General features: G+C 38.5%; 1 protein-coding gene across 6 annotated transcripts in view; it reads right to left on the reverse strand.

Moving 5' to 3' along the window:
• LOC109865862 (CSC1-like protein 2) overlaps positions 1-14,813 on the reverse strand; it is a 96,471-nt gene that overhangs the window by 48,506 nt on the left and 33,152 nt on the right. For 4 of the 6 annotated variants that reach the window (XM_020454341.2, XM_031799662.1, XM_031799660.1 and 1 more), the window contains 5 exons: positions 11,684-11,826; positions 9,248-9,302; positions 8,918-9,026; positions 8,657-8,727; positions 1,860-1,940 (listed from right to left, as the gene is read on the reverse strand). In XM_020454341.2, coding sequence (XP_020309930.1) covers positions 1,860-1,940; positions 8,657-8,727; positions 8,918-9,026; positions 9,248-9,302; positions 11,684-11,826 — 459 coding nt within the window. The remainder of the gene's footprint in view (positions 1-1,859; positions 1,941-8,656; positions 8,728-8,917; positions 9,027-9,247; positions 9,303-11,683; positions 11,827-14,813) is intronic. The other 2 variants (XM_031799661.1, XM_031799663.1) reach the window with 1 other exon arrangement.

Here is a 14,813-nt window from a genome sequence, read left to right on the forward strand (position 1 = left end):
GTTACCTATCCAAAATTCTAATCAGTAAATGGTATTTATGGATTACCCAAACTCAGTAAAGTAATCTAAGTTTAGGCATTAAATCCACATTCTTAAGGTTAGGCATTAACCAGTGATGGAAAAAGTACCCAATTGTCATACTTGAGTCATTTTCTGTTAAGGTATCTTTACTAAAAAGTCACACAGTAAAATACTGCTTGAGTAAAAGTCGAAAAGTATTTGATTTTAAATATACTTAAATATCACAAGTAAAAGTATAAATCACTTCAAAATCCTTATATTAGGCAAACCAGAAGGCGTGATTGTCTTCGTTATTTACGGATAGGCCAGGGGCACACCTTCAGACCTAATTGACAAATAAAGCATTTGTATTTAGTGAGTCTGCCAGATCAGAGGCAGTAGGGATGAGCAGGGATGTTCTCTTGATAAGTGTGTAAATTGGACTATTTTCCTGTCCTGTTAAGCATTCAAAATGTAGCGAGTACTTTTGGGTGTCAAGGAAAATGTATGGTGTAAAAAGTACATTCTTTGCTTTAGGAATGGAGTGAAGTAAAAGCTGTCAAAAATATAAATAATAAAGTAAAATACAGATTCCAAAAAAACTACTTAAGTAGTACTTTAAAGTATTTTTACACCACAGGCATCAACTCTGAATGGTTAAAGTAAGAGTTAAGGATTAGTTACTCCCCGTGTAGTTACTCCTCAACCCTGTGTCTCCATATACAATTCAAACACTATTTTATGGACCTTACACTTGCCTTGGCCCATTTGTTGAGAGTGAGGAGGTAATGAATTAAATGTATATCTCCAACAATGTTTTTGCTTTTGAGCCCTTTTTATCCCTTCCAAAAAGGCAGGAATAAATTCCACCTGGAGTTCTTCTACAGTAACTACAGATGTAGGATCTTAATTAGACCTGTATTGTCGGAGGAAAATAATCCTGAAGAAACAGGATTTGTACGTTTAGTCCATCATGTAGCTTGATCGCGGGTCAAAATGAGGCTACATGAAGTGGAATACTCTTAATATGTGTTAGCGCGGGTTTCAGTGAAAATATGTTAAATCACTCATCTGCATTGCAGCGCAGGAAAATCAAAGCAACAAAAGAGTGATCAAATTAAATGGGAAGTAATATTTATAATATAGGCTATAGAATATACCTCACGTGACAAGACTATGTAATTATCCTACTAAAAATGTTTGACTCCATAAAGATTATTTAGCAAAATGCAAGAAACTATAGTTAACTTACAGTAATAGGCTATCAAGAAAGTTGTCTTTCAAAGGCAAAAAACTGTAATATTATTGTAAAATAAATGAAAAACTTGTACAAGGCACAAGCTTAAGTTACAAAGCCTTATTGTAGGTATGATCAGGCCGGGAACAAGAGAGAAGTCATGGCTTGTGCCATAGCTCTTGGGGGAGAGAGCGGTAGAAAGACTGTATATTTCACCAACGCAGGTCAAGAACAAAGAGAAAGAGACAATGAATCTAGGAGCTTTTTTATAAGAATCTGTTTCGATTTAAAAATCTGAGTTGTTGACCAATGGCATTACTGTTGAGTTAACTTCCAATCATAATCAGACCCGCAGGATATAAAGACAACAGAACCTCTGCTTTACAGAGGTGTGACAGAATGGGGGATGTGGAGAGCAACACAGAGAAGGCAAAATTCTTAAGACAAAATAAATTCTTTGCATACAGTGTAGAGTCACTTCAGGGGCTGGGCCGCCCTATAATCCTTCATCTGTACAATTTTGTAAAGCCTAGCCATTTTATGTAGTGAGGGTTGGATATGTTCGGGGCTGAAATTGTGATGAAGCAGTGAGAATGAACACAACAGCAGGTAAAGGTCTCACCTCTCAGCATTCAGGGACATGAGTTTGGCTACGTTGTAGCAGATTCGAGCATCCAGAACAGTGCAGTTCTCATAGGCTTGTCTGTGTGACAAATAGAGAGAAAACAAAACAGAACTATTACCATACTATTATGAGTTGATAAAGTCAGTGATCTTAAAATGCAGTGACATTTTTTATATTAAGCAAACCAGATGGCACAACTTTGTTTTTCAAATTTACAGATAGCCAGGGGAACACGCCAACACTCAGACATCATTTACAAATGAAGCATGTGCGTTTGGTGGATCTGGTAGATCAAAGGCATACCCTGTTATTTAGATGACCAGTGTGTGAATTATACAACTTTCCTGTGTTACGTTCTAAATAACAGGGTACAACCTGACAAAACAACTAGGAAAATCTCAAACCAAGTTTATTCACCCAATGGGTCAGACAGCTGAACAGACAAAGACATTCACACAAGCAATTGAACTATTCCTCCTATGCCGAATGTCCTTCTTACACATCTGAACAGCCAATACACCTCTGTTGCTAGACAAAATGTTAGTGATCTGTTCTTCCTCACTTCATCAGACCTGACCTCAGCCCAAATTCCTCACTCCTCCAACTCACGGCTGTCCTGTTGACTTGTACCAGACTGTGGTGTGGCCCTTCTCCTTTCCATAGGATCCCTGATGTCTAATAATAACATATTCTGACAGAATGTAAACTTTCTACATTCCCCTCTCTCCTTCAGTGACATGAATAAGGATATTAGAAGTGAGAACCAATGAACTGTCTTTGCGAAGCATTGAAATTGTAACAAGTACTTTTGGGTGTCAGGGAAAATGTATAGAGTGAAAAGTAAATTATTTTCTTTATGAATGTAATGGAGTAAAAGTAGTAAAACATATAAATAGTAAAGTACATATACCCCCAAAAACAACTTACGTAGTACTTTAAAGTATTTTTACTTAAGTACTAAGTACTAAAGTATTCAAAATGGACAGCCTGAATTCAAAATGGATTAAATGTTTTTTTTTAAATGATCACCCATCTACCTACACACAACAACCCAACGACAAAGTGAAAACAGGTTTTTAGAAATGTTTGCTAATGTATTGAAAAATAAATGCAGCAATATCTCATTTCCATAAGTATTCACACCTTTGGCCAAAATTACAGCTTTGAGTCATCTTGTATCAGCTTTGCACATCTGGATTTGGGGATTTACTCGGATTCTTCCTTGCAGATTCTCTCAAGCGCTGTTAAATTATATGGGGAGCAGCATTGAACAGTAATCTTAAAGTATTTCCACAGATGTTCAATAGTATTCAAGTCTGGGCTTTGCCTGGGCCACTCAAGGACGTTCACATTTTTCTTCGAAAGCCATTCCAGCATTGCTTTGGCTGTATGCTTGGGGTCATTGTCCAGTTGGAAAGTAAATCTTTACACTGGTTTAAGGTCTTTTGCACTGTGAAGCAGGTTCTCATCAAGGATTTGCCTGCATTTGGATACATTCATTGTTCCCTCTATCCTTAGGAGGCTCACAGTACCTGCCACTGAAAAGCATCCCCAAAGCATGCTGCCACCACCATGCGTCACAGTAGGATGGTGTTAGACAGGTGATGAGCTATGCCTGATTTTCTCCAGATATAGTGCTTTGCATTCAGGCCAAAGAGTTCAATTTTGGTCTCATCAGACCACAATCTTTCGCCTTATGCGTATGGACAGCCAGCTGGGTAGTTACACATTTTTTAAATTTCCCAATGATGGAGACCACCGTACTCTTGGAAACTTTCAATACCTCTAGAAATGGTTTTATATCCTTTGTAGTGGAAATGTTTAGTGTCCTCTGTGTGTCTGCAAATGCGTGACTACATGTAGCATATTGTTTCTTGTTATTTCTTGTTATTGTGTTGGGCCAAAGTAACAATGTGTTCCCATCCTAACGCCTAGAAACTGCGTGTGAAAGGTCATGGTCAGCCTATTGCACCCCGAGAGCAGAGACACCTAGTTTGTGCACGAGCATAAAGAGTGCTGAAGGAAGAGCATCCCTTCACAGCTTCTGACAGACTTGTACTTTGAGTATTAAGTTTGTTGTAACCTCTCCGACAATGATAATAAATCTGATAATTAAGTTTGACTGAGTCCTTAATGTTGAATTTCCACGACATCTTCCCCAGCGGTACCGGAGTGCCAGGTCGAGATCCAAAAGGCTTCTTAACAGCTTCTACCAACTAGCCATAATACTCCTGAACAGCTAATCAAAGGGCTAGCCTGAACAGCTAATCAAAGGGCTAGCCTGAACAGCTAATCAAAGGGCTAGCCTGAAAAGCTCATCAAAGGGCTAGCCTGAAAAGCGAATCAAAGGGCTAGCCTGAAAAGCGAATCAAAGGGCTAGCCTGAAAAGCTAATCAAAGGGCTAGCCTGAAAAGCTAATCAAAGGGCTAGCCTGAAAAGCTAATCAAAGGGCTAGCCTGAAAAGCTAATCAAAGGGCAACCCAGACCGCTCTTTCACGCTGCTGCTATTCTGTTTATAATCTATGCATAGTCACTTTAACTCTACCTACATGTACATTATTAACTCAATTACCTCGACTAACCAGTGCCCCCACACATTGTACCAGTATCCCCTGTATATAGCCTCCCTTGTTATTTTACTGCTGCTGTTGAATTATTTGTTACTTTTACCGGCTTGTAAGTAAACATTTCACTGTAAGGTCTACTACACCTGTTGTATTCGGTGCATGTGACAAATAGAATTTGATTTCATATACTGTACGCCTCATCACAGTTCAATTTCAGATATCTACAGACTTGGACACTGAATACTTAAAATCAGGTTGTAGTAACAGCTCAAGGATGACCAAAGGAAATTGGATGCATCTGAGCTCAATTTGGAGTGTCATAGCAAAGGGGTGTGAATACTTACGTTAATGAGATATTTCTGTATTTCATTTTCAATACATTTGCAAATCTTTCTAAAAACATGTTCTCACTTGGTCATTATGGGGTATTGTGTGTGGTTGGGTGAGATGTTATATTTTAATCCATTTTGAGTTCATACCATAGCAAAGAAATATGGAATAAGTCAAGGGGTATGAATACTTTCTTTGGCACATACAGTGGGGTCGGAAATGATTGACGCCCTTTATTAAGATGAGCAATAATGACTGTATAAAATTAAAAGACTGAGCTTTATATTATGCAAAAAAAAAAATTGGGATTGGTATTTATTAAGGATCCCCATTAGCTGCTGCCAAGGCACCAGCTACTCTTCCCGGGGTCCAGCAACATTAATGCCGTTTTATACCATTTCAAATATTACATGACATTACATTTCGTAACACTTTACCCAATACATTAAGTGTGTTCCCTCAGGCCACTATCACATATTTACAATACAACATCCATGTGTACGTGTGTAGAGTGTGTGTCTTATGTGCCTGTGTGTGTGTGTCTTCACAGTCCCCGCTGTTCCATAAGGTGTATTTATCATAAAAATAAAAAACATATTCTACTGCTTGCATCAGTTACCTGATGTTCCATGTAGCCATGGCTCTATGTAGTACTGTGCGCCTCCCATAGTCTGTTCTTGACTTGGGGATTGGGAAGAGACCTTTGGTGGCATGTCTTGCAGGGTATGCATGGGTGCAGACTGTGTGCTAGTAGTTTAAAAACATACACCTCAGTGCATTCAGCTTGTCAACACTTCTTACAAAAACAAGTGGTGATGAAGTCAATCTCTCTTCCACTTTGAGCCATGAGAGATGTACATGTATATCATTAATGTTAGCTCTCCGTGCACATTTAAGGCCTAGCCGTGCTGCCTTGTTCTGAGTCAATTGTAATTCGCTGAAGTCTCTGTTTCACCTGACCACACAACTGAACAGTGGTCCCGGTGCAAAAAAACTAGTGCCTGTAGGACCTGCCTTGTTGATAGTGTTGTTAAAAAGGCTTTACTCAAAGCCAGTGGCATTTCGTTAGTAAAGATTGAAAAAAAGTAAGGGGTCTAGACAGCCAACCTCGGGAAATTCCTGATTCTACCTGGATTGTGTTTGAGAGGCTTCCATTAAGTTAACACACTGTGTTCTGTTAGACAGTTAACTCCTTATCCACGATATAGCAGGGGGTGTAAAGCCATAACTCATGTGTTATTCCATCAGCAGACTATGATCAATAATGTCAAAAGCCGTACTAAAGTCTAACAAAACAGCTCCCACAATCTCTTTAACATAATTTCTCAGCCAATCATCAGTCATTTGTGTAAGTGCAGTGCATGTTGAATGTCCTTCTCTATAAGAATGTGGAAAGTCTTGTTAATTTGTTTACAGTAAAATAGCACTGTATCTGGTCTTAAACTATTTTTTCAAAATGTTTATCAAGAGTTGGTAATAGGCTGATTGATCAGCTATTTGAGCCAGTAAAGGGGGCTTTACTATTCTTGGGCAGCGGAATTACTTTTGCTTCCCTCCAGTCCTGGGGGCACACTTTCTAGTAGGCTTAGACTGAAGATATGGCAAATAGGAGTGTCAATATCATCCACTATTATCCTCAGTAATTTTCCATCCAAGTTGTGAGACCCCCGTGGCTTGTCATTGTTGATATAAAACAAAAAAATATTGTCTAACAATACAATTGTTCAGAGAAATACATTTAGTTAAACAAATAAAATAAAAAATCTCTAAAAAGGGTCAAAATGATTTACACCCATACATATTCTTTTGAATAAAGTAGTAAAATGTGTAGTATTTGGTCCCTTATTCCAAGCATGAAATGACTACATCAAGCATGTGACTCTACAAACTTGTTGGACGCATTTAGTTATTTTTTTTGTGTTTAAGATTATTTTATGCCCAATATAAATGAAATGGAAAATAATGTACTGCGTCATTTGAGTCACTTTTACTGTAAATAAGAATATAACATTTTTCTAAACACTTAAGCTACCATGTTACAGATAATCCTGAATTAATCGTGAATAATGAGTGAGATCATACCCCCAAGACATGCTAACCTCCCCTGTTACTGGTAATGTTTAGAAACATATGTTTTGAATGTGTTTAGAAACATTGTTCTTATTTACAATAAAATTGACTACAAAATGACAATACATTTTTTTAATTTTTTTTATTTCTTTATTTCTTTAACCTTTATCTAACCAGGTAGGCTAGTTGAGAACAAGTCCTCATTTGCAACTGCGACCTGGCCAAGATAAATCATAGCAGTGTGAGCAGACAACACAGAGTTACACATGGAGTAAACAATTAACAAGTCAATAACACAAAAGGAAGAAAAAAAGGGGAGTCTATATACAATGTGTGCAAAAGGCATGAGGAGGTATGCGAATAATTACAATTTTGTAGATTAACACAGGAGTGATAAATGATCAGATGGTCATGTACAGGTAGAGATATTGGTGTGCAAAAGAGCAGAAAAGTAAATAAATAAAAACAGTATGGGGATGAGGTAGGTAAAAATGGGTGGGCTATTTGCCGATAGACTATGTACAGCTGCAGCGATCGGTTAGCTGCTCAGATAGCAGATGTTTGAAGTTGGTGAGGGAGATAAAAGTCTCCAACTTCAGCGATTTTTGCAATTCGTTCCAGTCACAGGCAGCAGAGAACTGGAACGAAAGGCGGCCAAATGAGGTGTTGGCTTTAGGGATGATCAGTGAGATACACCTGCTGGAGCGCGTGCTACGGATGGGTGTTGCCATCGTGACCAGTGAACTGAGATAAGGCGGAGCTTTACCTAGCATGGACTTGTAGATGACCTGGAGCCAGTGGGTCTGGCGACGAATATGTAGCGAGGGCCAGCCGACTAGAGCGTACAAGTCGCAGTGGTGGGTGGTATAAGGTGCTTTAGTGACAAAACGGATGGCACTGTGATAAACTGCATCCAGTTTGCTGAGTAGAGTGTTGGAAGCAATTTTGTAGATGACATCGCCGAAGTCGAGGATCGGTAGGATTGTCAGTTTTACTAGGGTAAGTTTGGCTGCGTGAGTGAAGGAGGCTTTGTTGCGGAATAGAAAGCCGACTCTTGATTTGATTTTCGATTGGAGATGTTTGATATGAGTCTGGAAGGAGAGTTTACAGTCTAGCCAGACACCTAGGTACTTATAGATGTCCACATATTCAAGGTTGGAACCATCCAGGGTGGTGATGCTGGTCAGGCGTGTGGGTGCAGGCAGCGAACGGTTGAAAAGAATGCATTTGGTTTTACTAGCGTTTAAGAGCAGTTGGAGGCCACGGAAGGAGTGTTGTATGGCATTGAAGCTCGTTTGGAGGTTAGATAGCACAGTGTCCAAGGACGGGCCGGAAGTATATAGAATGGTGTCGTCTGCGTAGAGGTGGATCAGGGAATCGCCCGCAGCAAGAGCAACATCATTACTTACCATTAATTTATATTGGGCACAACATAATCAGAAACACAACCAAAAGGAACTGCAAATGCATTTGTAGGGTCACAAGCTTGATGTAGTCACTGCATGCTAGGAATATAGGACCAAGGACTACCTTATAAGTCTTTGGGGGTGTGAATAATTTTGACCCCTTCCTTTTTGAGAAAAAAAATATTGCTTGTAAAACAAAATCTCTTTCTCGGAACAATTGTATTAGTATTAAATATAATTTCCCTTTTTTTTGCATACAATATAGCTCAGTATTTGGATTATTTACTTTACAGTCATTATTGATCATCTTTATCAATGATGTCAATCAATTCTGACCATACTGTAGAATTTACCACACATGCAGGTGCAAGCCAATGCCTTGCTGATGCCTGACAGGAAATGAAACCAGAGAAACGCTTACTCAAAGTGTTGTTTTATGTGGACCTCTTCGGCATATTTGGAGATCCCATTGATAAATAAAGTGCGTTTCACCTGGAAAAGAGCATACGCCTTGATTTATGACTGCTGAAAATAACAAATCTGTTAACCAGATGTTGACATTTACTGTACGTCAGAACAGTTACATTCCAAATGTTCCTATAGTGGCCCACTGATTAAGTGGACATTGCATTCATCTGATTTTGACTAAGCTGGATAAATAAATGAAATAAATCAACTTTACCAGGTCGTCCTCCTTGTAATGCATCTTGGAAGTGTGTCGTCTCATGCTGTACACAGTCAGAAGCAGGTATATGAATGCAAATGAAGTGTGAAGCCACAAGAGGTTAGTCCTGAGAAAAAAATGCAGAAGAGGTTTTAAAAATGTGTTGGTTAAAATATGTCTAAAAACATTACAATCAGCATATAATCATCTGATCATGATGTCACAAAATATTGCAACCAGTTTTGCCTGCTGGGATTGTCCGTAACTACCAATCATTCTTTATTTTCAAATAATGCCATTGGTTTAATAACCAACAAAATAAAAGCATGTTATAAAATATGTACCAACCCAGACTTCAGGTTTGCTATAGTGGTCCGCCCAAAGCTGTATGCATTATTTTCTGCTGACAAAAAGAGAACAATGTATATAGACATTTCCTTGTGAAATTTCCTTTTATAATATTTATATTGTCTGTAGTTAGTTATCTCTTTGTCAATTTAAATAAGACTTTCTTGTAGTTTAGTTATGATTGTCAACCTAAACAAAGTAGTCTGCCAAAGAATAAAACCGAGGAGCCGAGATACACTACTTGACCAAAAATATGCAGACACCTGCTCGTTGAATATCTCATTCCAAAATCAAGGGCATTAACATGAAGTTGGTCCCCTCTTTGCTGCAATAACAGCCTACACTCTTCTGGGAAGGCTTTCCGCTAGATGTTGGAACACTGCTACGTGTACTAGCTTCCATTCAGCCACTAATGTTGAACAATTACGCCTGGCTCGCAGTCGGCATTCCAATTCATCCCAAAGGTATTTGATGGGATTGAGATCAGGGTTCTATGCAGACCTGTCAAGTTCTTCCACACTGATTTGGACAACATTTCTGTATAGGCCTTGCTTTGTGCACAGGGGCATTGTCATGCTGAAACAGGACAGGGCCTTCCCCAAACTGAACAATGAAAAACCGCCCCAGACCATTATTCCTCCTCCACCAAACTTTACAGTTGCCACTAGGAATTGGGACAGGTAGCGTTCTCCTGGCATCCGCCAAACCCAGATTAGTCCATCGGACTGCCAGAAGGAGAAGCGTGATTCATCACTCCAGAGAAAGCATTTCCACAGCTCCAGAGTCCAGTGGCGGCGAGCTTTACGCCACTCCAGCCGACGCTTGGCATTGCGCATGGTGATCTTAGGCTTGTGTGCGGCAGCTCGGCCATTGAAACCCATTTCATGAAACTCCCAACAAACAGTTATTGTGCTGACGTTGCTGCCAGAGGCAGTTTGGAACTCGGTAGTGATGACAAGGAAGCCTGTACAAAATAAAAATATTCCAAAATATGCATCTTGTTTGCAATAAGGCACTAAAGTAAAACAGCAATAAAATGTGGCAAAGAAATGAACTTTCTCAGTACCGAGGTGTCACTACAGCCTCGGGTTCGATCCCGTGACCGGGAGACCCATGAGGCGGCGCACAAATGGCCCAGCGTCATTCTGGTTTTGCCAGCCGGGAATTCCTTGTCTCATCTTGTCTCTAGCGACTCCTTGTGGCCGGCCAGGCGCCTGCAAGCTGACTTCGGTTATCAGTTAGACTGTGTTTCCAACGACACATTGGTACAGCTGGCTTTCATGTTAAGCGAGCAGTGTGTCAAGAAGCAGGGCGGCTTTGTAGGGTCTTGTTTCGGAGGATGCATGCTTCTCGACCTTTGCCTCTCCTGAGTCCATAGGGGAGTTGCAGCGATGAGACAAGACTAACTACCAATTGGATATCACGAAATTAGGGATAAAAAGGGGTAAAAGAAAAAAATTGTTTTATAACTTTGTCCTGAATACAAAGTGCTATGTTTGGGGCAAATTTGACAACACATCACCGATTACCACTCTTCATATTTTCAAGCATTGTGGTAGCTGCATCATGTTATGGGAATGCTTTTCATCAGTAAGGAGTAGGGAGTGTTTAGGAAAAAAATAAATGTAATAGATTTATTTTACTGAATGGAGCTAAGCACCGATAAAATCCTAGAGGAAAACCTGGTTCAGTGCTTTCCAACAGACACTTGGAGACAAATTCACAGTACAGTAGGCCAATATCCTAAAACACAAGGCCAAATATATGATGGAATTGCTTACCAAGATGATGTTGAATGTTCCTGGGTGGCGTAGTTACAGTTTTGACTTAAATTCACTTAATCTATGGCAGTGCTTGAAGAACTTTAAAAAATAATAATGTGCAAATACTGTACAATACAAGTGTGCAAAGTTCTTAGAGACGTACCCAGAAAGACTCACAGCTTTAATGGATGCCAACGTGATTCTAACATGTATTGACTGAGGGTTGTGTTCAATATATTAGCAAAAAATTCTACAAGTATGTTTTCACTTTTTCATTATGGTGTATTGTGTGTAGATGGGATTCCATTTTGAATTCAGGCTGTAACAACAAAATGTGAAATAAGTCAAGGGGTTTGAATACTTTTTGAAGGCACTGCAAATCCAAACAAGGACCCATTGGACCATGTGTTTTGTTGTCATAGGAGATTTTATAAACTTTTAACTGTACAATGGAGAGCAGATATGCTACTTCTATGTGCATATCTGATGGAATACGCCTTCCTTCATCTTGTTCCATTGTTTATTTCTTTGTTGAAGTCACATTATTTATGTACAGTCTCATATGACAACAAAAACAATGTAGTGTGTCTTTAGCTTAAGTTGATCTCATTAATAAGGGATTTATAAGGTAAACAAGAGGTACATATCATTAATAGAAATCTAGCACACTCACCCAAAAGGTCTCCAGAAAAGTTGACCGGCAGGACGATGCCCACAGACAGAACCCCAACAACCACAAGCTGGCCGATGATGTGGCGCTGGAAGGAAAGGTAGTGCACAGCATCCTCACCACACTTCTCCCGGATCTCCTCGTCCCTAGGTGGGGTGAGGGCAGGAGAAGTGGGTTCACTTTTGGAATAGAATCTGAGCCCCATTTTCACAGAGACAAGAAAGTTATTTTTAAACTTTTTGACCGTATTTTTGGTGAAAGGGGTAGGGGGTAAAAAAATGTACATTCTAACCACAACAAGCCCAGCATGAGACCTAGTCATGTGCAGACCTGGGATAACTAGTTTAACTATGCTTTGTGCAAAGTAAAACATTTTTAGGAGGAACAAATAGTTTGCTTGGAGGTGACTACAATAAATGGCATGGCTGTATCTGGAACTGCAGATAGAAATATAATTAATAGAGCAAACAATTTCCTATACTATTCCAATCTATCCGACAACAGATCAACTGAAAGCTGCAATTGATTTTATGATAGCTGAAAATACTGCAGAGACATTCAAAGCCATTTGCAAACATCAAGTTGGATGCTTAGAAAAAACAATTGAACATATTTTTTCATCTGGAGGGTAAGTGCTCGTTTCAAACACACACTATACCATCTTTAAAGGGACAGTTTACACAGAATACAAACTAACATGATTTTCAACCTACCTTGGCTGTAGTTAATTCCGTTTTTCCCTTTTGACATTTAATAGTCATATTTAGTTAACATTGAACTGTTCTTATGCCTGCGTAATAAAACAAATTACTTTTGGCGCAACATTTTATTAGTATGTTGTTAAATAACGTTTTGATAACTCATTGCTATGAAATTGAGTATTTATAACTATTACTATTAATTATTTGGGGGGAAAAGTCCTATTTCTTGGGTGTTTTAATTCAGCTCATAAAACCAATACTTTACATGTTGTTTATATTTTTGTTCAGTACATATTTAGCCTACTAATTCAACTAGCTGTTGTAGTTTTTGGTTCTTCAAATATTTGGCAGCCATCAAATAAACACGTTGGTGATTTCAAATTACTTGCATTCAGTGCCTTCAGAAAGTATCCAGCTCCCTCGATTTTTACCACTTTTTTTTTGTTACAGACTAAATTTAAAATTGATTCAATTGAATGGCTGTGATTGCAGTTACTCCACAATACTAACCTAATTGACTGAGTGAAAAGGCTGTACAGAATACAAATATTGCAAAACATGCATCCTGTTTGTAACAAGCCACTAAAGTAATACTGCAAAAGAAATTGGCAAAGCAATTAACTCTTTGTCCTGAATATGTTATGTTTTGGGTAAATTCAATACAACATTACTGAGTACAACTGTCTATATTTACAAGGATAGTGACGACTGCATCATGTTATGTGTTTGCTTGTAATCGTAATGGACTGGGGAGTTTTTCAGGATACATTTATTTTACTGAATGGAGCTAAGCACAGACAAAATTCTAGAGGAAAACCTGGTTCAGTCTGCTTTCCAACAGACACTGGGAGACACTGCCAAAACTACACTGGAATTGCTTACCAAGACGACTGTGAATGTTACAGTTGACTCTTGCTTGACAATCTACGGCAAGACCAAAAAAATGGTTGTCTAGCAATGATCAACAACCAGTTTAACAGAGCTTGAAGAATTTTGAAAATAATAATGGTTCAATGTTGCGCAATTCAGGTGTGGAAAGCGCTGAGACGTACCAAGAAATACTCACAGCCCACAACTGAGTATTTCTGAGCAAGTGATTCTAACATGTATTGACTCAGGGGGTTGAAAACCTATCTAATCAAGATAAACACTAATCTATTTTAATTTTTTTAATTTTAGAATTTCTCTTCCACTTCCAATTTGACTTGAATATTTGGTGTAGATCGTTGACCAAAAAAATGACAATTAAATCCATCTTAATCCCACTTTGTAATACGACACCTGGAAAAAGGGATGTGAATACTTGAAAGGCACTTCCAATATTTTTTTCATATCTTTCAGAAAATCCAAAATACTTTCAAACCTAATTTGCTTTTCTGTGACCCGTATATGAATAACAAAGGAAATAATTGCCTTTGAAAACTCAATAAAAAAAAAAATATATATATTCAACTACCTAGAATATTTGAAAAGTTGGCATTTAAAATAAACAACAAAATACAACTATTTCTGCCCAGGTCTGTGACCAGGTAAATTCATTAACACTTGCATTGTTAAAGACCATTATAATTTGAAATTCAAACAGCCCTCGTGGTTTAACAAGTCCAGCACTTCCAAATTGCCGGTTGCACATTGATACTTACAAAACGGGACACACCTAAAAAAAAAATGTTTTTTCAAGAGGCTGTTTAAACAAAGGCCATTTACACTCTTAAATTTGTGTATGAGCATTTCTTGTTTGAGGGAATGTATAAAACTGTTAGATTACAGTATTCGATTTTAATTTTATTTAACCTTTATTTAGGCAGGGGAGTCCCATTGATAACAAAAGGTATCTTTTTCAAGGGAGCACTACATGACGAGACCAAGTAATTACACAATCAAGGAAGGACCAGAGGAAACAAAGAAAAATACAAAAAAACACAATCATTTTTTTAAATTTTTTAAACACATTCCCCAGTGAAGAGGTCTACCAACAATCTGAATTGTCTGAATGGGACCAATGCGTACAATGGTAGGGCTTTCTGAAAATTCTTCGCACATCACTAAGAACACACTAAAAGCAGTTTCACCTAAATCTGTAGTGACAGAAGAATTGTCAAGAGTTACCATATCCTGTCGCAGGGATGGCTCTCTCATACTTCAATAGGTTAGTTACAATTTGAGGTAATATGGGTGTTTTAGCAAAAGGGCTTTATAAACAAACAGAATGCAATGTTTTGACCTACGCAACGTCAAAGAGGGACAGCCTATTTTCTGATAGGGAATGCAGTGATGAGTGCAAAACCTGTTGCCTGTGATAAAACACAGTGTACTGCATCGAATGGCTATAATTAATGAAGTGGCAGCTGCAACAATGTAGAAGATGTCGTCTAGGACTGGTAGGAACGTTGACAGAAAGATCTGCTTTCTACAATTAAGCAAGAGGCATG

This window comes from Oncorhynchus kisutch, linkage group LG20 (assembly GCF_002021735.2).
Source record: "Oncorhynchus kisutch isolate 150728-3 linkage group LG20, Okis_V2, whole genome shotgun sequence".
Taxonomy (NCBI): domain Eukaryota; kingdom Metazoa; phylum Chordata; class Actinopteri; order Salmoniformes; family Salmonidae; genus Oncorhynchus; species Oncorhynchus kisutch.